The sequence below is a fragment of the Pseudoliparis swirei genome, chromosome 22, assembly GCF_029220125.1.
Source record: "Pseudoliparis swirei isolate HS2019 ecotype Mariana Trench chromosome 22, NWPU_hadal_v1, whole genome shotgun sequence".
Classification (NCBI taxonomy): Eukaryota; Metazoa; Chordata; class Actinopteri; order Perciformes; family Liparidae; genus Pseudoliparis; species Pseudoliparis swirei.
Genome location: NC_079409.1, coordinates 14,525,638 through 14,548,946, shown reverse-complemented (window position 1 = coordinate 14,548,946; position 23,309 = coordinate 14,525,638). Strand labels below are relative to the sequence as shown.

Sequence of the window (23,309 nt, the reverse complement as noted above, 5' to 3'; positions counted from 1 at the left end):
ACTGAGTCCAAAGGAAAGTGGGAGACGTGAGATGTGCGGGAAGGGAAACAGGAAATATGAAACAGTTACAGCAAGACTTGAACACACTGGACTAAACAGTTGAAACATATGATGGAGGTAAATGTGACAGCTGTGGCCAGAAGGAAACAGTTGAACAAATCACTGTCAACAAATGTAAGGAACACACAAGGCAGCCAGTTAAAACCTCAGCAGGATGACAGTACAGTTTAGATGTCACATGAGTCAGAACTAAATAAATGGTATTAAATGCTATATAAGTATTTGAGACTCTATTGTATTATTGAGAAAATGTTAACCCGTTTTTAAATTAAATATTTTTTATTCAATGATAAAGGTGAGATGTCCCCCTCCACACCAGTTGGTGGCGTTAATACGCAAATGTGTTGTTTGCCAACCGCCAATAAACTCAAACGAAGAAGAAAATGTCCGCAGTTTCATGTCCGCAGTTTCCCCTGTGTGCTTTTTTCAACGCTGCACAAACCATTATTTGATCATTTAATAAGATGCATCTCCAGATCAAATACAGTATTTGTTTTTAGTACAAAGACACCTTTCTGACTTCACCAGAGTGGAGATGGATACAAACAACAATACTTCTTTGCCATATTTCACCAGAGTAGCTACACTGATTTGTTTTGAGCTCTCTCTATTTCTGTTTATGCTTTATCGCATGGCTATTTTTAAGGTTGGATTTAGTAAAGTTACCTAATAAATAAAGTTATGGGTCCAAGTTATGGGTTTTGCATATCCCTTCCAAAACCTCTTTAGTTTAGGGCAGTGCCAAGTGGAGTATGCTCCCTTTTCTCGATCACATCTAAAACAAAGGGGCAACATATTGGAGTTGTACTTGTCCACTTTATATGGAGCGATGCAGAGCTGCTGTGCATGGCATCTTCTAATCTAAGTCTTTGTTTCTTGTCCGGCAAGTGTCCTTCCTTGAGCAAGACACTGAACCCCCAGTTGCTCCCCGGGCGCTTCACAGTAGCCCACTGCTCCTAAGGATGGGTTAAAGGCAGAGAACACATTGCATCTATGTATATAAATATATGTATGGTGACAATAAAATACGAAATAATCTTTTAAATTGGTAAAAGCGTCACTCAAAACCACAAATTCATGTTGGCATTAGAGGAAACATCAGGACTAAAGTCACATGAATGTCTGGACACGATGTTAGGTCAAGCAGTAAGATTACAGACAAACAACAACACATTCACATGACTATACGATCCATTATTAACTTTGATTAGGCTCTCAGGGTATAGCCTACTGTATGCAAAACTCTTATCATGTTGTTGGACTTTGGCCTATACTGTTCCAGGGCTCCCCCAATACCGTTACTATCAATTTTACACAAGTGTATCAACAAACACTCACAGGTACAAGTGTATCAGGTACACCAGGCTACAACTAATGCAGTCTACAACAGTCACACGTCCACGTGGGTTATAATGTTGAGTTTTCTTTAGAGAGTTGTTGTTGATCTAACTTTTTGGTCATTTTGAAGGCTGTTCGTAGGGTTGTTACATTATATTGTGTGACACTCAGAGGTGTTTCCAATATTTAATCTACCCTTATTTTTGGGTGGACACGATATTATAATCTTCTCTCAGTAGTATAATGCACTAAAATTTATCAGCGCCACAGTCTATGAGACTAAATGAGGCAACCGACATATTTTCATCTTTTTGTCACTTGGAAGTGTGATATGTTTATTCCAGTTTTACATTTGAAAGTCTTTTTCTTTTTTACAACATTGTTGTTGAACTTTGTTTCCCTATTGATTTTATTCATGATCTTTATTTAGTTATTGCATTGTTGGTAATGATGTCACCTTATCACATGAACTATCTTGACTGGAGCATAATAAATCTTGTACATCTTTAACTTTATACAGTTGTGATTTAATGTCCCTCTTTTCTTAATGTCAACCAGTCTAAACTAAACTAGCCTCCAAAATGATCATGAAGTTTATTCAAAACCCCTCGAAAACACTTCTTAACAAAAGCAAACAATCCTAATCTTCATGACGATAGAATTTATTGTCGGTTTGTTATGTAACACTGCATTCCTTTTATTTTTTTATAACCAATGAGCTGGCAATGATGGCATCTGATGTCACTGAAACAGTGTGGTAATCACATATTTAAGAAGTTAATACTTGTGGTACACAACACATATACTGCTGGGTTCAACCTCAAAAGTCAATTGTTTAATTCACATTCTTAGAAAACAATGTGATTCGCATATTTTTTAAATCTCAATGACATTTTAGTCAGGTACGGGTAAAAAGTGGAATAAACGTTTCACTAGTTTCCTGTTTCAATTGCAACCACATCCCATAATGACACAAAGCTTGTTTTCTATACATTTATTTATTTGTGCCTCATCATTTTAATTCATTTGAATACAATACAGCTCGTTAAGTGTCTGATCAGATTGATTTCCCTGAAACAATGACCCATTCTTCTTATCATAACCCAGCTTGATTACATTAAAAGAAGTATTTAAAATGATACGATTAAAGATGATTAACATTCATCAGTAGTCTGTGTTTGCTCAATGCATTTAAGACAACAGTCTCCCTCGTGAGGACACAGTTGACATAAAATCCATTGGAAGAGTTTGTTGGTTCAGTTGTTTTTAGCCCCTCAGCCGCTATCATTGTTAGTTTAGTTTCATACTCTCAACACAAATGTTAATCTTTATATTAAAATAAAAATAAAGTTAAATACTATAGAGAGGTCAGTTAATTTCAGTTACAGCATTATGTTTGCAAAGCCCTTGTTAATGCACAGACTGTAGACCAAATAAGCAACAAATCAACAATGTCTACAATTTCAGAAGGGATATCGGCTTGATCCCTTCATTCCTGTTCAGGGAAAGCAGATGTAGAGAATAGATATGTACAAAATGTGTTTTTCCAAATATGTTGAACTATTTCTTTAAACCAAGAATAGCCATGAACTTTGGTCGACAAGTAAATATAGTTGCCAGACTCTTTGGTAGACCAAGCTAAGACTAAAGCCTTCATTGATACACATGGGAGTAGACAATTAATGCAACAACACCACAAATCACAAAGTCTGCAAAATAACGATATAATTTAATTGAAAAAACTACAAAAAACATGACGAGAGTGTTATATTTGACATGATATAGTTTTAACTATACTACCTAATAAGCTTTCAACTTGAGATTTAAAATGAATTTGAATATACTATAATATAAACATGAACGAGAAAGTCTGGAAATGTATGTAATTAAGTGAGTGAAGGTGAAGTGAAACCTAAGAAGTGCAACAACACAAAGAAACAAGTCGTGTGTGCGGTATGTCTTTATTCGGTAACGCCGGGGACTGAGTCGTGGTGTTCCAAAGGTTTCGGTCACTTCGGCTCTCAATCAAGGTGGTAAAGCAGCCATCGCTCAAACAAATCATTCACAGATCACGCGTGTAAATGCACCTCCTTTGGTCTCCTCCTCTCTCTTTTTAAATTATAAGAAACAGTTTATAAATTACTTTCTCCCTCCTCATTATTTTTTATAGGCCTCAGTGTGTGTGTGTGCGCGCGTGCGTCTGCCTTTCGGTCTCCCCTCCCCCACTCGCGTTACCTCCACCCTTACCTTACCTGGCGGTGTGTGTTGTGCAGACACACCCGGCGACTCCATATCAACCAATCACTGCGTCGAGACAGAGACACCGAGGACGTGCACTTCCGGTGTTTTGCGAGAAAGGAATGAGGCAGGAGAGAGTAGAGCGGAGAGAGTTGTGCACTTTTTTCGTCAAGGGGGCCCACACAGGCGGCCACTGAGAGGGGAGGCGAGGAGTGGACAGGCTCGACAGACTATGCTTTGATTTATTACAAATCTCCCTGTTCAGAAACAGCCACAGGGAGGACAAGGAGAGAGAAGGAGGAGGGGAAAGATAAGTGTCAATCTGTTGAAACTTGTTTGGGAATTTGAGGGAGGTGGGGCGAGACGGAGAGAGAGCGAGGCAGCAAGAGAGGAAAACAAGGAGAGCTCAAGCATAAACATTAGGTTTTTTCACAAGAGCTCAAGTATTTAGAGGAAAAAGGCATGTTTGATTGATTTGTAAAATGGAGGACATTTGCTGTGTCAGCTAGACATTGTGAACACAGGGAATTGATCATTGTGTGTTGTGCAGTCTCCTGCTTTTGAGCTGAGCTGGACCCCAGGGGAGACCACAGCTCCCCAGGATACAACATTCAGGTGAGTTGTTTTCATAGACTCCGATGAATACTTCTTGAACTTCTTCTTGAACTTCTAGTTTGAGAAGATTTGAATCCAGCGTAGTTATGGTTGACGTGTTGCATGTCGTGCCTATGTGTCACAAGCTTTCACTTTCTAAAAGACTTCTCTTGGTATGCTGTGCTTTTTGCAAGTCTGTGCTGCATTCTTAGAGAACTGTAAGAGGGTGTCACCTTTTTTATGGGATACTCTTCTACTGTAAAGTCATTAAACAACCACTGGCTTTGAATATACCATAGTGTTTAGCTCTAAAGTGTATAGGATGCAATTTAGTGCATTTGACAAAATATGGAAATAAGAGTCTGAAGACGCAGCGTTGTTGCAGCTTCCAGGTTGTAGGAACGTCTGACAAATGGAGTAATGACAAACTCTGACTAACTTATAAGTTAGTATGCAAAAAGTTGCAAACTTCACCATATTGCTTGATTTCACTTGCATTTCTGTGTTTTGTCCCTGACAATAGTTTTACTCTAAATGCTTGATTTCTAAATTGATCATTCCTTTTTTTAGGTTCTCCAAATTATGATACAATGGGGACCAAAAGGCCCAGCTGGAGCCTCTTTGACACTTTATCTAACATAAACATTTCTGACTGCAAGATTCAGTCAGGTGGAAGGATTTCCCGGGATCCAAGTCCCAGGCCGGCAACGACTGCCCAGTCGGAGCGAGAGAGAGACAGTAAGCGAGAGGACGACCGGAGGAGCGAAAGAGAAACGGAGAAAAAGAGGGACAAAGCACGAAAGACAGATATGGACCCACGGGATAGATATTATGAAAGAGACCGAGCTCCTGGACCCCAACCGAGAGAGGGAGAAAGAGAGTGGAGGGAGAGAGAAAGGAGGCAGGCAGATGAGAGAAGCAGGAACGGGAGGCCTCTGTCGCATCTAGAGAAGGAGACTGCTAGAGGGGTAGAAAGGGCGACGAAGAAAGACGGTACATTTCCCAGGGCGAGAAAACGCAGCGCCGATCGTGGTAAGGGAAAGTCGTCCACCCCCAGGGTGGATGAGGAGAGAGGAGAAAGAAGGCAGAGAGATGGGCCGAACAGAGTAGAGCCAGATGAAAGAGAAAGAGAGAGGGCGTGGCAGAGAGAGAGATACAGAGAGAGGGAAAGAGATGAGATGAGAAGTAGGGGAAAGGAAGAGGGGAACAACACTGTAGGAAGACCTGTAGAAGATGATAAATCACGAAAGAGGGAACGATATCAGGAGTCTGTTTCTCAAGACAGGGTAAGAGAAAGGGGTGATTCACGGGAAAGAAGAGAGAGGGATGCAGGTAGAAAGAGAGAAAAGCCAAGGCCAAGAATGGGAGAGAGGGAGGTCAGAGCGCCTTCACCCCGCAATCCAAGAGACATTTACTCGGACAAGAAAGACAGAGAAATGACTCAAAGTAGAGAGGGAAGGAGGGACACCAGGAGTGAAGGAGACAGTGACGAGAGAGAACTGAAGAGGGAGAGAGGGAGAGACGAAGAGAAGCAGGAGTTGACATATCATCACAGCAGAAGTGAGGGGGAAGATACAGGCAAACCACTGAGGGAGAAAGATCCAGAGAGGCAATTATACAGAGAAGAGGACAGGCAGAGACATAAAGACGGGGACAGAGAAGGGGATCGATCCAGGAGGAAGGGAGGGGAGAAAGATGGGGTGAGGTACAGGGATGTTGATCGGCGAGCTGTAAGGGAGGGAGACAGATTGAAGGAAAATGTGACGGATTTGAAATATGACAAGAGAGAGGGAGACAGATCCAGACAGTATGAGCAGAGGACGGGTAGGAAAGTGCAGGAAAGAGAGGTTGATCAAAGGTGGAATGACAAGACGGAGGGTAGCAGCCCATCCCATACTGAGACGGCTCCTAGGGTGCCGCCACGAGTCCAGAGCAGCGGAGAGTGGAGCAGCGACATGGACGGGGAGGTGAGATCTAGAAGAGGACGAGACGGTCATGAAGAGAGGGTATCGGGGAGAGAGAGCACTGCTGAAAGTGACAGGGACGTAGAAGAACAGAGAAATCCAGCTGCTGAAAAAAGGGAGAAGAAAAGAAGTGAGGGGCAAGAGAGAGACAGGAGAGAGATGAGGGAGCAGAGGACGATGTGGTTAGAGCCACAGAGGGGCAAAAATAGTAAAGACGGGGTCGTCATCAGAGAGCGACACACACGGGGGAATGAGAGGAGGAGCGAAGAAGAGGAGAGTATAGAGTCACAGGCTGAGTTTGAAAGAGAGGGGTGGCGAGTAAAAGAGGAACCAGATGAGAAGGACTTGGACCAGAGCAGCTACAGGGCAAGTCAAGAAGGGAGAGATGAGCACAGGGGAGACATTGAGGGGACAAAGGGTGCAAGTTTAGATGTAGAAGACGTGGGTAAAGTGTGGAGAGAAGTAGATAAGGGAGGGAAGGAACATCTGTCTGACAGTGATGATGGAGGGATAGAGGGAAGTTGGCGGAGGGATGCGGAGGGAGAGAGTGTGACAGAAAACACCGAGGAGAGTGACGGAGAGGAAGAGGGTAAAGGCAGTTATTCGGGCTGCTCTGAAAACAAAGGAGGAAGAGAGACAGGATGGAGGCAAGAAGAGGATGAAGGCAGAATGATGTCGGGGGAGGACTGTTTTGTTACGGTATCCAGTGGTGGGGACGAGGAGGAAAAAGAGGAGTTTGAGGACTGTCAGGAATTCTGTGAAGGTGCAAATGAAGGTCGCCCACCTGTCGCCGTCAAGGAGTGTGAGGAAGACGAGGATATAGGAAAGGAGGAGCAGGCTGATGAGGAGAGAGAGAAGCAGCCAAAGGACGTCTTCTGTGTGATTGGGCAAACGTCACCGCCACAAGGCGATCCCACGGGAGGTCAGGAAAGAGACGACCCGAACGCAGAAGGTCGGAATCACTGCAGCGATGCTGCCGCTCGGCACCGCTCACCGATCATCAGCCTCCAGAGCTCAGAGACTGAGCCCGACACGCCGAGGGAGGAGAGGCCACACGCAGGAGAAACGGCTGCAGGGGATGTCGGGCACGGAGCGGCGTCGGTAGCAATGAGGAGCAAAGCTGAGCACCCATACGCCGAAATAGGGACGGTTAAGAGAGACTCGCAGACTGAAGAACTTCTCAACGAGTGGAGAGAGAAAAATAGAGATGGAGATGGAGAGGAAAGAAAGGGGGAGCAGACTACACCAGTCCCAAGTAATCCCTCTGGTGATGTCTGTTCCATCATGGAAGGAATTAACCCCGGAGCAATGAGTCCAGAAGAGGTGGAGGCCATTCGGATTCGAATGAGCGGGGCGTGGAGCATGTCCGAAGAGCCCAAGCGGCATTCCCAAGCCCCCCACCTCAAATGGGCCAAAGATGTAGTGCGGGAGATTTTGGGACGTTCAGAGGACAATACTGTTGATGAACCTCATGCAGAGGGCAGAGGAAACCAAGGAGTCGACCAGTGCAAGACGGCGGTCAAGAATTACAACCAACAGGAGGAGGCTGCACAGGTGGCTGGCGAGGTGCCTGTTGTTATGTTGGAAACAGAGGAAAAGCTCTCAGGGCCAGAGCTGGAGGAGGAAGAACCGTTGGAGGTGGATGTACTGAGAGGTATGGGGCAGAGCCAAAATGGCATGCATGCTGACCAGTCCACAGCGATGCATGTTGGTGACACACCTACATACACTCATGCTGACACACTGCGAGACACAGAAGAGAAGGAGGATCACAGTGTGGGCTCCGAGACGGAGCCGTCTGGTCACCGTCACTTAGAGGCAGCCGTAGAGGAGAAACACAGCGAAGAAGGAGATGAGGTTAAATTATCAGAAGTGGAAAAAGAAGCAAGGCGGGAGAAGGAGGTGCAGATGTATTTATCCGTGAGCAACACGCTGTACAAGCCGAACAGCTGCCCCATTCTGAATTATGATTCTGAGTCTGACCTCCTCGTTCCCTTTAAAGAGGGTGGCCAGGAGCTGGAAGACAGAATGAGTGAGAGTGAAGAGGAGAGGCAGGAAGAGGAGCATGAGGAGAGGGGTACGGAAGAGGAGTTGGGAGAGGTGGTCGCAGTAAAGAAAGGGGTGACTGTGACGAGCAGCTACAGCTTCCGAGATTTGGGTCCTGAGGCTCGATTACGAAGAAGGGGGATCCGTAAAACCACTGAAAGAAGGAATGGAGAGCTTGTAGAAGTGGAAGAAGAAGGAAGTGTTGGAAGGGATCGCAGAACCCGAATATTCTCCACAACAGGTAAAAAAGAAGATGGAGGAGGGGGGCATAGACTGCTTCTGTCTAGTTTCTCATTAATCAAAATTCTGACTTGACTTCACGCAGAGCAAATCACCTGTAAATGAAGCCAACATTTGATTAATATTTGTCCCACAGTAAATCAGTGGCAATCTTCTCCTCATTTCTTGATTTACTGTCTGAGAGTTTGTTGCATAATTCCTGTAAATGATTCACAGAACGCAGGTTCGAAGGGAAACATCAGCTAATAGACAACATCAGTTTGCTAATCTGATCACATTACATCAAACTGCGTCACACTGTTGTAAAGCTGGTGGGGAAACCCAGACGCATGCGCAGAAAGACTCCAGATGATTCAGCTTCGAGACATCACAAGAGAAGCACACGTTTTGGAAACGCATTCATCTTTTCAGTCATGCTTGTTGGAGCGGGCGACTAACACTTATTTATTGTATTTATTACCTTTTTGTTGTTTTTACTCATTCATCCAAACTGCCACTGGAGTTCATAGTCACTTAATTAGACAAACAGAAAGCATGCTGTTGTATAATGGGTCGACCAATGGATACTTTTATATTTCAGAAGATGAGGATGATCGAAGCAAAAGCTGGGGAGAAGTCGAGCTGAGGTGAGTGAAACAAATCACACTCGACATGTTAAATGATGTGTCAGATTTTTTAATTAAAGCTCAGTTTTGTGTGATTGAGTGTCTCTAATATTACAAATGTTTTTAGTATATGGAGGTAAAACACTATTTTCTATGGTGTCAGATTATGGACTGATGTGTTTAATCACTCGGTCCTAATTCTGTATATTCAACTCTACTCGAAAAGCAGTTTAGACAGTTCAGTCAATGCTATCAGACTTTATGCATATGAATAAATTGTTGTTCTTCTGACTCTTTCTTGGCACTGTAGAAATGTTTTGGACACAATCGACAGACGTAAAAGGAATTCAAGGTTTTTCAGTGAGTACCTTTTCCACCTTTTCATCTGTTTCTTTCAGGTCATGCAGCTTCATGCACATATCAAACATAACAACTTCATTTATGCCTATTTTGACCAACAATATTTATTTAAACAATAATTTATATTCTATTGAACTTGTTTATCTTTTTTCTGATCATCGACACGTTTGTGTTATAGTAAAGCTCAGGATGGATTATTAGAAACAGCCACAGAGTTACGTGTCTTCTGATGAAATCTGTCTGTGGTCGGGAAAAGCGTGACTCAGTCGAGCATTTCCTTTCGACGGGTGTAATTCATCTCTGAGTTATTCATGCCCCCGGAGTGTTTATCTCTCACTCTGTATATGTTGCTTCAGAATTGAAATAAATGCATCAATAAGATAAACGTTAACTTTTGTCTCGCACCATTTAAAAAAAGATGTCTTCAACAACCTAAAATGGCAGCAGGTCCCTAGGTCAATAAGATTCACATGAATATTCCAAGAAAATGGGGCGCCCGCATGTGTGTGTGTGTGCGTGTGTCCGTGTGTGTGTGTCTGTGCAAGCCGGAGACAGGTTTCTGCAAGTATTCATATCTCCTTACTTGAGACAAAAACAGCTGCTGCTGCAACTTTGCATTCCGACAAGTACGTGTAAAAGGAATGTCGAATGCAAACAACTCCTCTTGGCTCGTTCTGGTCTTTCTGTCTCTCCTCTTTTTCCCTTGCTGCCTGTCTTGTTCAATCGCCTCTCTTCTGCTCTTTTTCTCCGTCTCCCTTTCTCTCCATCTCCCAGATGCTGCCCAGCTCTACCAGCAGTACAGCGAGGCCGCCCAGGACATTGAGATCCTGCGCCAGGCTCGCTCCGATGGCGTCTCTGTGTGCGAGGACCCTCCTGTGTTTCCCGCTCCCTCGGCTCCTCCTGCGTGCAGACCTCTTCCTCCCCTCCCTCCTTTCCCGCACCCCCACTCCTTGTCCCACACGTGCTCCATCACCAGCGTCCAAAGCTTGCCTCTCCCGGAGCCCCCCAAGAGTGAGGGCCGGCCGTCCTCCCCGCGTCTGTCCATCTCGCTCACGCAGGCGGTCACGCTGTGGCGGGAGCTGCCGGGGGTCAGGAACAGTGTGGAGCTGGAGGAGCTCACGGAGGACCAGAGGCGACTGCAGGAGGTAACGCGCCGGCTCACCGCACGAATGAAAGTCGAGTCACCATTTGATAGAAGACGTTTTTCATCCGAGTTACGAGCACCGCATTCACACCTCGGTGACATTCAGGAGAGTCCTCCGAGCATGAAAATGCACACGTTCATTTTCACATTCAGCTTCTTTGAAGGATTTAAATCTTGATTTAGGTTTTTGATTTAGAGCAGCTGATAAATATCCGTGACAAGAAGAATCAGTGTCATGGTTTCTGTTTAACTTTCTGGAAAGTTGCACAACATTGTCACCTCGAATGAATGAAACGATGGAGAAACTGCTATTGTGAAATAGTAATTAAACATGGGGAAATGACTCTCTGAAACAACACATTCATCTTTCACTCATCTGATGACTTTGAAATGCATTTGTTTTCCTCTTAGTCTGTTCTAGTTTTAGAGGCTCACTTGCGTATTTACTACCAACATGATCAGAATGACTTCTGTGAAATGAATCAGCTTTCCACAGTTTCTCCCTCACACACCAAACTATAAAGACATTCTGAAGAATTCAGTCTTGCCACATCCCAGAATAACCCTCCCATTGATATACTTTTTTATTAGCAGACGAGTGTCTCCTGCCAAAATTGGTGATTACGAAAGCGCGTTGTGTTTCTGGGTTTGTCCGTGATTCCCTGTAAAACTGACATGTCTGAGCCAGAACACTTTTCTACCCATTGGGAAATCTTAATTAGTCACATCTTTGTCAAAAAACCCCAGCCTGTAAATAACTGGCAACACTGTGCTTGCTTGTTATACTTTACTGTACCTGACTCGGTGTTCATCTTTTCTCATGTATTTTTCCTTCTAGGTGAGATTTGAGGTGGTGACCTCCGAAGCCTCGTACTGCCGGAGTTTGGACATTGTTGTTGAGCACTTTGTAAAGTCCAAGCAGCTGGGGGCGCTGTTGACTACTCAGGACCGGAACTGGCTGTTTTCTCGGCTCGCTGATGTTCGTGCCATCAGCCACAGGTCAGAGACGTTATGCAGAGCAGGTTCATGTCTACGTCCACGTTCACACACACACGAAACATGCATCGAGTGACCATCAAACTGTGTTCTGTTGTGCAGGAACACTCACACACACCTGTGGGAGAAATACACATAGGATAATTCGTGATTTTTTTTGTTTCAGTTTTCTATCAAAGTTGGAGGAACGGGTGGAAACGGACATCATAACTTTCACCGTGTGTGACATCATCGCTCGGCACTGTCAGCGGTTCAAAATGGTTTATGTCCCTTATCTCACCAACCAGTCCTATCAGGATGCCACCTTCCAGAGACTCATGTAAGCCCCTCAGTCAAGCTTTCCTGTTCAGCTGTTGTTTGTATTATCTCTTTGTATTCACTTTATCTTTTTCCTTCAGGAACGAGAATGCAGGGTTCAGGCGAATTGTGGAGAAATTAGAGAGGAGTCCTGTTTGTCAGCGGCTTCCTCTCCGTTCCTTTCTCGTCCTTCCCTTCCAGAGGATCACCCGAATTAAACTGCTGGTCCAGGTGTGTATGTATGTATGTGTGTATGTTTGTGTGAATTTCTGAAACCGCAAAGCTTGATGGTTCACAGCATGTATCTCACTTTACCACTTTCACACACCGTTTCCAGAACATTGTGAAGAGAACCACTCCTGGTACTCCAGAGGCGACTCAAGCCATCAAATCATTAAGACTTCTGGAGAAGGTACAGTAACATCATAATAACACACATTATAATATAGTTTACAAAAATCGTGGTTATCTCGATCTCCTTGATGACAATCTTCTCTTTTTGTTTAACGCATCGCTGCTTCAGCTGATTCAAGAGAGTAACGACAGCATCACTCAGATGAAAAGCATCGAGTCGCTGGTCTCTCTTAGTGCTAAGGTGGACTTTGAATGCAGGGTAAGTAGAGTAATGGCTTCTGGGGACCAAATTAATAGATCACATTGTGATGAAATGGTCATAACATGACTGATTTCATACTGTAATTAAAAGCTAAGAAAATAACTGACTTTTCATTTATTTGTGTTAAGTTTTATTTTATAAGCACATTTACATGATTAATTACATTAGACAATGATCTTACATTTTGTATTTCGCTTATTTGTGCCATTATTTATTAAAAATGGTTTTGTATTATAACTTATTTTACGTGTGTTGTTTCAGACTCTTCCTCTGATCAGTCAGTCTCGGAGGCTGGTTCGGGAAGGACTGGTCACCGAACTGATGGATTTCTCTCTAAAGGACACTGAGAGGAATGTGTATTTGCACCTATTCAATGACTACTTGCTACTTTCACTGCACAAAGAGTGAGTCAACAAACATGTTTGAATAATCCTGGACCATTTCCTGCATCCTGTTTTCCTCGTATCCCCAGACCTTTATCATCCCTTCGATCTTAATCAGTCTTTCCTTGCGCCATCTCATTCCAGAGGGGGCCGGTTCACGGTGATCGACCACTGTCCGGTGTCAGACCTGCGTGCCGAGAACTGTCGCGTCAAACTCCACTCCCTCCAGAAGAACCTGTTCCGGCTGCACATGACACACCGAGCCCTGCTGCTACGGAATGAGACGCAGTAAGAGACTGAGGCCGTCGCGGGGAACGACGTTATGCCGTTTGAAGTCCCACGTCGAACCAGTTGCAGATGATAAACTCATCCTTTCTTTCTTTGTCTTTCTTCAGGAGTGATAAACTACGTTGGATATCTGCTATTTCGCGGCCGCGTCCTGAAATAGATTTCACTGCTGCACAAGGTGAACTATGCTATCAGTTTTAGACATTTGAGAATGCTCAGCTGTGGAAATCCGTGCCTTCACTCACTACTAACATAATAATAATTTAGACTTGTATAGCGCTTTTCTAGTACACAAAGACACTTCACAGGGGACAAGAGAAAAACGGAACAAAACAAAAAGAAAGCAGACAAACTAAACAAACAGGACGTATGGTAACAATAAGAAAGGAAAACAAACTAGAGAAGCTGTATGGGTCATATCGGGGGCAAGGGGTGAGCAGGTGAAAGCGAGTTGGAAGAGGTGTATTTTGAGGGCTTGCTTAAATATTGGTAGGGTGGGAGCCTGACGGAGATGGATGGGGAGAGTGTTCCAGAGGGGGGGGGGGGGGGGTGCAGCTGCTGAGAAGGCCCGGTCACCCCAGGTCCGGCGCTCGGTCCTGATGAACTTCAGAGCGGTTGTGCCGGCGGGCCTGAGGCAACGGGTTGGAGCGTGGAGGGGGAGGAGATCTGAAAGATAGGGAGGGGCCAGGCTGTTTAGGGCTTTGTAGGTAGTAGTAGTTTGAAGTCTATCCTGTTCTTGACCGGGAGCCAGTGGAGGTGGTGTAGTAATAAACACTTGATGTGTTACTCTAATGTGAGTTGTTCAGAATCCGAACACTAAAAACTTGTTGTCAAGTCGTCTTTTGCATCCTGGACAACAGGTTTGTCGTCACATGAAAGTTAAGTAAAAGATTATCAAGAATAAAACCGTGACTGTCCAGACTACTTCAAAAGGAAGGCCGTGCTATAGGTTTCTACAGGTCTAAAAAGTAAAACAACACTTCAACTTGTAGACAACCAACATTCTTCATCAGGGATTAAAGTGCGATGAGGACAGGTGTTCAAGTTAAACATCATCACAAGGTCACATGACGTGTAAACACTGCCCACTGTATTGAGGGATTTTTAAAAATTGTGACATTTAAAATTGTGCATATATGTCAAAAAGGAAAAAGTAGTGCTCGTAGTACACATTTTGACATGCAGTGAACTAGAAGAAAAATGTATCCTTTGGGTTCAGTGCACCATAACTGAGTGCCAGTGCGATGGAGAGTCCCATTTACTACTTACAGACTGTATCTAGAATTTCTGATATTTTCTGACTTTCTGATAAAGGCTGTGCACACTCACACGGGTGTCTTTAATTAGCCTGGCTTGGTTGGAATGACATGACTTCAATAAACTCGATGTACCAACCAATGAACAGTTTTTGCAGGCCCATATTTACCATCTATCTCTTACATGGTTTGCATTATTGATCGATGGTTCTTTACAACTGTAGGTCTAATTTCTGTCCTCTTTTATCCATACAGATGTTACACAGATGCAATGTATCCGAGCTATTGTTTCCCAGCAGCCTGATGGGCTGTCGTTGGACAAAGCTGATGTCATTCTCGTGCACCAACAAAGCAGTGACCGTAAGATCATCACACTACATTTTTCATAATTTCCTTGTGGAAAGTGGGATTCACTAATATAATATGTGCAGCCTGCTATTATTAGCACTCAGCATTCATTGCATTTTTGTTGGATTCTATTTTCCTCCCAGATTGGGTTGAGGGGACCAGACTGTCCGATCGTCATTACGGCTGGGTGCCTGAGTCACATTTGGAAACCATAACCAACGCTAGAGTCCGGCAACGCAACCTGGAAGATGCCCTCAAACTGACAACTGCCACAGCTGCTGTTTGATCGGATGCGCCGACTAAAAAGAGGGGATTCCTGGATTCACCTTAAAGGATACGACTCTCAATTATCTGCTACAGACTGCTGAAAACTGGACTATGGACGTTTAGTGCCCCAAATGTGGCATTCTATTGTTCACAATAGTGCAGCAACTGAGACGCTGTAAGAATGCATGAAGCATTGTTCACGTGTTTCAGTCGCTGGAACAATATGCTGTCGTTGCAATCCGTGAACCGCTGAGGCCGATCTGAAAGACATTGAGGACATTGTGAATCTATTAAGTGATATCTACAGTACATCACAGCCATTGTGTGTGTGGGCTGTAATAAATCAATAAACTTTTTTTTTAGGAGAGGGGAAATCACCTTTCCCGCAAAGAATCTGTGCTTGGAAAATGTTGTATTTGTGTATATTGAAGAGAATCTAACAGTTGATGTGTGGTGTGTGTCTCTTGTAAAGTTGGCCCTTGCAGAGCCGAAACAAATCATGATAACAAATGTAAAAGAAAATGTACAGTGGAGACAGCACGTGAAGACATTTCAATACATTCCAATTGGTGGACTAAATAACTTTTGATATGCCTTTATTGAGTCCTGGCTTATTTTCTTCACCATATAAACTGTTTTGGTCATTTATATATATATATCGGACGCATTGTACTTTAGCTCCGCTATGCTGCACGTACACAGTGAGCTTCTACGGAGGTGGGTTGTGTTTACTGACATGTGTCGACAAGAGCTGTTGACAGAAGAAAGGGAACATGCACACAGTGCACGTAGCATTGCTAGGGCGTGACCCCAACCTCGCCCTGGCCCCTTCCAGGGCCTGCTATTGGGCATTAGTGCCGCGATTCAGAGAAAATGGGAAGACAGACAGCGGGACTCATCCAATGAATTCCCTGGAAACAAGAGCCCGTTAGAAAGCTCCGCCCCTAACTTGCCGTTGCTTCCCTCTGAATGGATACATTCCGCTGTCAATCCGTCTGCTCGTCGCTGATTGGTCACCTATGTAGTGGGCGGGCGTTGCAGTTTTTGTTGTTTTCGTTTAGCAGAGTAAGGAGACTGTCGACATCTTTGACATCTATCGTATTCCCCTAGATTTTAAAGCAAATATTCACTCAAGGCGTTACTTTGAGATACTAGACGGGTCAAGGGTCCCGTGGAGTACATCTGGATGCTGTCGTGTTTTGAGTGAAACTATTGTTTGTCTTCTTTAAAGGTATGTAAACAACGACGCCTTGTCGCGCCCACGGAGCATTGCAGTAGATAGATGACGACGTAAACAGCTGATTCCGGGGAAACAGAAACACGCCAACCTTCACACGATGTGAACCTCGAGATGAATCCTGACGATTCGTGGTGTTAGTTTGGTCCTTTTTCTTTTAAGCAGGGTTGAAAATGAACACAAGTTATCTTCGCTGATCTTTGACGCTGTTGTGAAAGTGACGTGGCCTCTCTTCAAAACAGAGGACCCTGAACCTCACACGACGACCCACTGACACCAGGAGAAGTGGGATCAGTTTGTGTGTAATAGACTGAGGGGATACCGTGAGCATGCATGAGTGTTTTCATCGTTAACCGCCGTGTATTTGAGGTTATTGACATAAAAGAGAACTGTAAATCCAATTTAATATCAATTTGTTGATATAATTATCAGAATATACTGTTTTGTTTTGATCTCGTAAATGATGTGGAAAAATATGCCTATCTCAATTTCTAATAGCCAAAGAAGGATGTCTTTAAATGGTTTTGTTCTAGATATTAAATTCACAATAACATGAAGAACATATCTCATTTCAGAAGTTGGAATCTGATCATGTTTGTGTGTTTCCGCTATGTTTGCTTTACATTGAATAAACTGAACTAAATTTCCCCACTGCGGGCCTTATAAAGGATTATCTTATCTTATCTTGTAATTAACAAAACTGCTCTTGAGGGGATCAATATCTCTTGTTGACTAAAGCAACTGGTGGGTAAAGTCACCTGGTTCTCTTTCTCCTCTGTCTGCTTTGTAAATTCATCTCTTGTTTGGGGACTTCATGTTTTTCTTGTGTTGTTTGTTTCCTTGTATTGTTTCCAGATGGGCAGTCAGTACCAGCGCTCAGTGCCATTCGAGGTGAGGAGAGCAGAAGGAGAGAGAGTTCGGGCCAAGCATCCTGACAAGATACCGGTCAGTATTGCATTCCCCCCGAGTGACCTTCAATCCAACCTGCGTTATGAAGTTAAATAAGATAATAGAAAAGTACTCTAGACCTTTTTTTCAAAGCCAGTCCTTCAAATAAAAGACTATATATTATTAAGTATTCTTTCAACTGTAATAGTAATAGTAGAGTGAATTAGTTAGTTGTTTACATCTTGGCAGATGAACACATTGTTTTCTCTTCTTAGTGACGGCTGACTTCTCTTGTTTCTTTTGAACCAGATCATTGTGGAGAGGGCCACGAGGTCACGCGCTCCTGAACTGGACAAGAAGAAATACCTCGTGCCCTCAGATCTAACAGGTGAAACACATAAAACACATTCTGGAGCTTCTCACATCTATCAATCACACAAGCTCGTCAGCTGTGACTTGGACGAGACCAACTCAAGTGTGAATGGTCAGTGAACTCGCTGCTCCATCCGAACCAGGATGGATCCGTCAGTCGCTGTCAGTGATGAAGCCGGCAAATTGAGGTTGACACTCATCGGCCTCCCTTTTGATATTTAAAGTTGTTTACAGCAGACATTTTGACATGTCATAACCGAAAAGGCATGGGTGTATTTCATGATGGCCGATTCCACTAAGTGCAACGGTGGTATTGTACGTGTTAGTTCACTGTCATTGTTCACTGAGACATAATTCATCTTATTAATTCCACCATATTTTATTGCAAATTTTCGTTTTTTTGCCTTTTTTCAATTCAATTCAGTTTTTTTTAATATAGCCCAATATCACAAATTAGAAATTTGCCTCAGAGGGCTTTACAATCTGTACACATACGACATCCCTTCCACAGGGAAAAAAGGGAAGGCACCGTTCTCATTGGATTTGATTATAGTTCTCTTAAAAGTACAACTGTATTGTTTTCTGTCTCAAGATCCCACACTTGAAATGACCTTTGCTGACAATCTCTCTCTATCTCTCTCTCTTATTTTTCCTTTCTTTTCAGTGGGCCAGTTGTGCTTCATGATCCGTCAGCGTGTGTCTTTAAGACCGGAGGAGGCGGTCTTCTTCTTCGTCAACAACTCCCTTCCCCCATCCAGCTCCCCTCTCTCTGCTGTATATGAGGTAACTGCACCCGTCCAGACACATGTTTACCCAAACATGACCAGCACAAATATATTTAGATATGTACCTTTGTTCGCTCGCAGCTTCAGAAAAGCAACGTTCCCCTCTTGACACATCAAACTCGTCTTGGATGCTCGACCGATCTCAACCGATGTTGCTTCCCCTTTTTTTAATCTCACGAATAGTCTGCCAGTAGTCACACGCACATGGAAAAAAAGAAGAAATCACATGCATAAATAAAAAAGAAAATAAAAGAAGTTTGTTCCTTTGTGTGTATTTTGATGTTGGTTTAGGCTCAGCATTCATAAAGAAAGCACATATTTAGTCATTTTTGGATGATAAAAAATAAATAAAAAAGATAATCCTCGTTAATGAAATGACGCCAACAGATAAAAGTATTTATCATGTACAATAATACGTTTTTAGAGTCAGCGTGGTTGTGTCAGCCGATAAGCACACTTTCACTTGTTCTGCTGAATTATTAATTATTAATTATTACATTTTCTCTTGCTTTGTTGTGTTCCAGGAGCACCACGACGAAGACCTGTTTCTCTACATGACCTACAGCAATGAGAGCGTATACGGTGCCTGAGGCAGGAAGAAAGACTGGAGAAGGAGAGAGAGAGAATGAGAGGAGACAAAGTGAGACGGTCTGAGGATTAAAAAGTTAAAGCTCTTTGTAAACACCATTATTATTCTCTATATTAGTTTTGATAAGCAACTACAGTACACGGTGGAAGGAAGGCTGGTAAAGTTAACCTTTGTCAGTATTTCAGGATGAGCGTAATGCACTTAAGTTCACTTCAAGTTATGTTGACTGCTTACTTGGTGAAAGAGGAAGGATGAAAAGAAAGATTGAATGCATTTTTTTTAAGTTATTGAAATTATGTTGAGAGCTCTCTTGATCTTTCTCAGTCATCTGTATTTATTGCAAATAGTTTACTTTTTTTTGTAAATTAATATCAAACTTTTGTGGGAAATAAATTTGAAAATGCAAACAATCTGACTGTTTAATTTTTTCAAACTCAAATATTGACCCATTTCATCTGTATTGGTGACTGCATGACAAAAGGTTACATAACTCCATCGTTGGTTAAGTAGGTGGGTCTGAAAGCCTTTCCCGGCAAATGTAAAGTTGGAGAAACAGAAGAGAGGAGCCATGGAGATGCAGGAGATCCCCGAAGAGGGGGAACGAAGGCAAGAAGATGAAGCAGCAAAGAAACCGATGCTGGAGGTCAAAACTGAAGATTTGAATTTAATTATGTTCAACAGTTGTGCAATTACCCCAGTCGTGCTGTTTAAATCACAAATATAAAAAAATATACAATGCATTTAAACTTAAGAGCTAATATCAGATAGTTTATGTTATATTATGTCTGTCTGTGTTTCTCGTCTCACTTCAGAGGAAGCAGTACCAGACCATTATTCTAAACTACAAAGCTCGTCTGAGGATATCTACTCAGAAGCTGTACATGGTGGAACTGCAGGTAAAACAAGATCAGTTATCACAAAATAAAAATAAATAAAATCAATGATAAATGTTTATTTAATATTCAGCTGAAACGCCCAAAGACAGCATCTTTCAGCATGCATGGAAGCAGCCCTGCCCGTCTTTATGAAAAATAAAAGGTCCATATGTTGTCCAGAACACATATTGTCTTAACACAGCTTCATCATATAATCGATTCATTAAATTTGAAATCTAACAAAACAACATTTTAGTATCAACTTCCCTACATTGCTGAGTATTCGGGGAAGTGTTGTCATCATTAATGTTACTGTACTGTAGTTTATAAGAATGACGAGGGTTTCTAAGAAAACAGATTCAAATAGAAAGAAAAGAGGAAAGCAGAAACAAAGGTGTGAACATTTTATTTAAACCACATCTGCAAGTTTTCAAAAAGTATGACTTAACTATAATAAACCATAAAATGTTAATGAAAGTAAGAAAGCCTGTTATAGTTCGGCTTTAGAGCTGCGACGTTGTTATATTAAACATCCGTTCTCCTGTTCCAAGCCAATCGCCTTAAGAAGCCTTAATAATATGTTTAGGTATGTGTCATGTATTAGAAAAACAGAAAAGTAGGGATATCAAGAGAATTGGTGTGTTTTTAAATTTTTAATTCATCTTTCAGAAAAACAATAAAATCCTCAAATTTAGAAAAAAAATAAAAATAGTATGTAATACTTATATATATATATATATATATATATATATATATATATATATACTACACACAAAGACTAAAACACAAAACAGCCTACAGCTCTTGCAAAAGCAAATACTTAATCTTAAATACCAAATCAACTATTCTAAGATGTTTTTTTTCCGTATCACACATCCTAACACACAAACACCAACTAAATAGCTCTTTCCACATGTCAACAGCACACTGATGTAATCAGTAGAAAACATTATTACCGTCGTTTGTATTTCTTTATTTATATTGCCGTGAATACAGAATATGAGCGATGGAGAAACATTATTCTCAATCCTCATATCAGACAAATACTTGAACTGGAGATGTCATGAGCATAAAGTACTGTAAGCTAAATATGTTGCAATACCTTCTAACTCGTTCTTAAATGGTCCTTCATTGACACAGGCTTTACATTTTCGATGAAGAGTCAAATGTAGATTACTGTGTGTCAATCATTTCTTTTCTTTTTTTATGATTTCTTTTTTATTGACCAAATTTTTTAGGAAGGGATCTCTTAATTTTGTCCAGGATATTTGTAGTGAAATAGCCAGCATTTACAGTTTGTTATGCTGAAAATATTATTTTACAAAAAGAATATACACAAATGTATAACCTTGTAGAAAACAGCACACAAGGATGATGTTTTTTTTTAAACATAAGATGAAAACAAGGAGGAAAAAAAAAAGAAGAAAAAAAGTCAATCATTTCTAAGTTGGTGTAAGACAACGTGCCTCAGGTTCGTTGCACCTGGCCTATCGACATAAGAGTGAGTAGTTTCTATAATTGTTTAACAAGTATCAGTTTTTGTGTCTTGGAAATTGTAAAAAGAAAAAAACACAATAACTGGATAGAAAAAGAGAGATACAGTAAACGTTTTGGTGATCGAGGGACAAGCTGTGCTTTGTGCGCCGTGAATAACTTAGGAATCAGTGAAGGTCAGGTTGCTATGGCAACGAGGGAGGGGACTCAGACGTGAGTCAGCCGATGTAGCAGGACGGAGGAAACAAGCTTCATCACAAACACCGGGACAATTCTCTTCATGTACATCAAATTTTGTCGCGGTTATGGCGTGGATGAAAAGGATGAAGCCGGTGAAAACTTGTCACCCGAGTCCAAGTTACCTGTGGAACTGGCGGGGGGTGAAGGTAGGCCGCAGCCTTTATGTGTTTGTGCTCATCGTCAAATACCTCTCAAACATGTCTCAGGCGAGCAGGGGAACACGCGGCCTCACCGTGCTGCGTGTTTATTCCTCACCGTCCTCGGCCTGGTCCTGCTGCTGCTCGTCGTTCTGCTCAGCGTGAAACGTGAGTACCTGCAGCCATGGATCATGTGACGCCGTAAAAACATCACTGAAGCAGACTGTTAGAGGACTGTAGCTTCCACTGGCTGTGCGGAAATAAAATAAATGCCAGAATCACCTTTATGTTCTATTTTCGCTCATAACAGAGGACCATACGAGACATGAAGTGTGTCTGATTGCTGCAGCCTGAAGCCATTGTTGTTTTCCCCTCACTGCTCCTCCCACCGTGCTCTGCTCTCCAGTCCAGACGGGCTCCACAGTTTGCCCGGAGAGAGCGGAAAGCAAAGCTCCTGTTGCTCCCAGGTGCAGCCATGAGGTGCCTGGCTCTGTTCCCCAGCCCTCAACCCCAACGTGAGTGTGATGTCCTGAGTGGAAAACCTTGCACAAGCCAAAGCAGCATCGAAATTAAAAGAAAAACTAATGTTCTTAATGGCTAAGTGTCTGGTGGACGGTTCTGCTTCAGTTGCTCAAGTTGTTTTTTTTAAAGGCGTCGGAGGAAGTTAGTTCATGCTCGTTTTTAGAAAAATGAGAACAGTTTAATTTAATTCAAACAAAAGGTCAGTTGACTTTACTCAGCTTTGTTGTTTCCTCTGACAAACATAACACGAGAATCCTATGTGATACACAAAGACACCTACGCACATTCAAAAGCACAAAATATGGGCGAACGTGAAGAAAAAAAAGAAACCGAAGGAGCAACAAAGTTAATTGGAGGAGAAGGACAGGCCTGCTTCATTATCTATAGTCCACATTTCCAGAGTGACCTTTGGTTGTCCTTGCTGGAGAATGTTCTGGACTGATCCCTCTGTGCTGCCAGGCCCGGGCTGTCGGCGGTGCGCTGACGGGTGGTTGCCTTCGGGCCGGTCGTGTTCTTACCTGTCCACCTTCAGGCTGAGCTGGGACGAGAGCCAGAGGAACTGCAGCGCCAGGGGAGGAGCTCTGGCTGCTGTTACCAGCCAGAAAGTTCAGGTGAATCTTACATCAATTCCATTCTCCGACCGTGAAGTATAATCAAACAGTCTATTAAAAATCATCCGCACAGTTTATGTTTTGGTACATGTCATAATGGGGCTCTCTCTTCTAGAACTATCTGATTGAGAAAGGGCAAATGACATCCTGGATCGGGCTGAGACTGAAAGGAGCCGCGTGGACCTGGGTCGACAGCACTGAGCTGCGAGAGAGGTGATGAAGGGATGATCCGTCGCTCATCGTCTCAGCTGCAGCAGATCTGATCTCTTTCTTATAGGATGTGTGTGGGTTGGTTGTGTTTGGGTGGTAAGAAGTAAGATGAGTTAGGAGCGAGGAAACATTTACAGTATATGTATAAATGCTTTTTTGTGTATTTGTCAAATCTACTCTGCGTTATAATCTAATCCAAAACAACAACGCAGCCATACATTCTATTTTTTCAAAGTTTATAACGTTAAGTTTGTTTGATTTTAATGATTCTATTTCAGTATTGAGGTCACAGCTTACGGTGGTGCACTG

At 42.7% G+C, this 23,309-nt stretch overlaps 2 protein-coding genes across 3 annotated transcripts; both read left to right on the top strand.

Annotated features, from left to right (window-relative positions):
* Positions 1 to 3,801: 3,801 nt before the first annotated feature.
* Positions 3,802 to 15,637, top strand: arhgef5 (Rho guanine nucleotide exchange factor (GEF) 5). 2 transcript variants are annotated; one of them, XM_056445026.1, is made up of 15 exons: positions 3,802 to 4,251; positions 4,801 to 7,848; positions 9,061 to 9,106; positions 9,396 to 9,445; positions 10,220 to 10,590; positions 11,428 to 11,588; positions 11,752 to 11,904; positions 11,984 to 12,113; positions 12,220 to 12,294; positions 12,406 to 12,495; positions 12,760 to 12,902; positions 13,026 to 13,169; positions 13,277 to 13,347; positions 14,681 to 14,785; positions 14,917 to 15,637. In XM_056445026.1, the coding sequence occupies exons 2-15, from the start codon at positions 4,821 to 4,823 to the stop codon at positions 15,057 to 15,059; spliced, it is 4,710 nt and encodes a 1,569-aa protein (XP_056301001.1). In that variant the 5' UTR covers positions 3,802 to 4,251; positions 4,801 to 4,820; the 3' UTR covers positions 15,060 to 15,637. The 2 variants fall into 2 exon arrangements, with proteins under 2 accessions (XP_056301001.1, XP_056301000.1); XM_056445025.1 differs by having other exon boundaries at positions 4,801 to 8,481.
* Positions 15,638 to 16,096: 459 nt separating this feature from the next.
* zgc:92606 (uncharacterized protein LOC100000242 homolog) lies at positions 16,097 to 19,321 on the top strand. The gene is made up of 5 exons (XM_056445188.1): positions 16,097 to 16,271; positions 17,133 to 17,222; positions 17,475 to 17,553; positions 18,202 to 18,320; positions 18,847 to 19,321. The coding sequence occupies exons 2-5, from the start codon at positions 17,133 to 17,135 to the stop codon at positions 18,910 to 18,912; spliced, it is 354 nt and encodes a 117-aa protein (XP_056301163.1). The 5' UTR covers positions 16,097 to 16,271; the 3' UTR covers positions 18,913 to 19,321.
* The last annotated feature ends 3,988 nt before the right edge of the window (positions 19,322 to 23,309 follow it).

Excerpts from the sequence above, each read along its gene's own strand:
- arhgef5 (XM_056445025.1), top strand. The coding sequence starts at position 4,821 with ATGGGGACCAAAAGGCCCAGCTGGAGCCTCTTTGACACTTTATCTAAC. Across the intron at positions 9,107-9,395 it reads TGGGGAGAAGTCGAGCTGAG|AAATGTTTTGGACACAATCG; the intron begins GTGAGTGAAACA and ends TTGGCACTGTAG. Across the intron at positions 13,348-14,680 it reads AGATTTCACTGCTGCACAAG|ATGTTACACAGATGCAATGT; the intron begins GTGAACTATGCT and ends TTATCCATACAG.
- zgc:92606 (XM_056445188.1), top strand. The coding sequence starts at position 17,133 with ATGGGCAGTCAGTACCAGCGCTCAGTGCCATTCGAGGTGAGGAGAGCA. Across the intron at positions 17,223-17,474 it reads AGCATCCTGACAAGATACCG|ATCATTGTGGAGAGGGCCAC; the intron begins GTCAGTATTGCA and ends CTTTTGAACCAG. Across the intron at positions 18,321-18,846 it reads CTCTCTCTGCTGTATATGAG|GAGCACCACGACGAAGACCT; the intron begins GTAACTGCACCC and ends GTTGTGTTCCAG.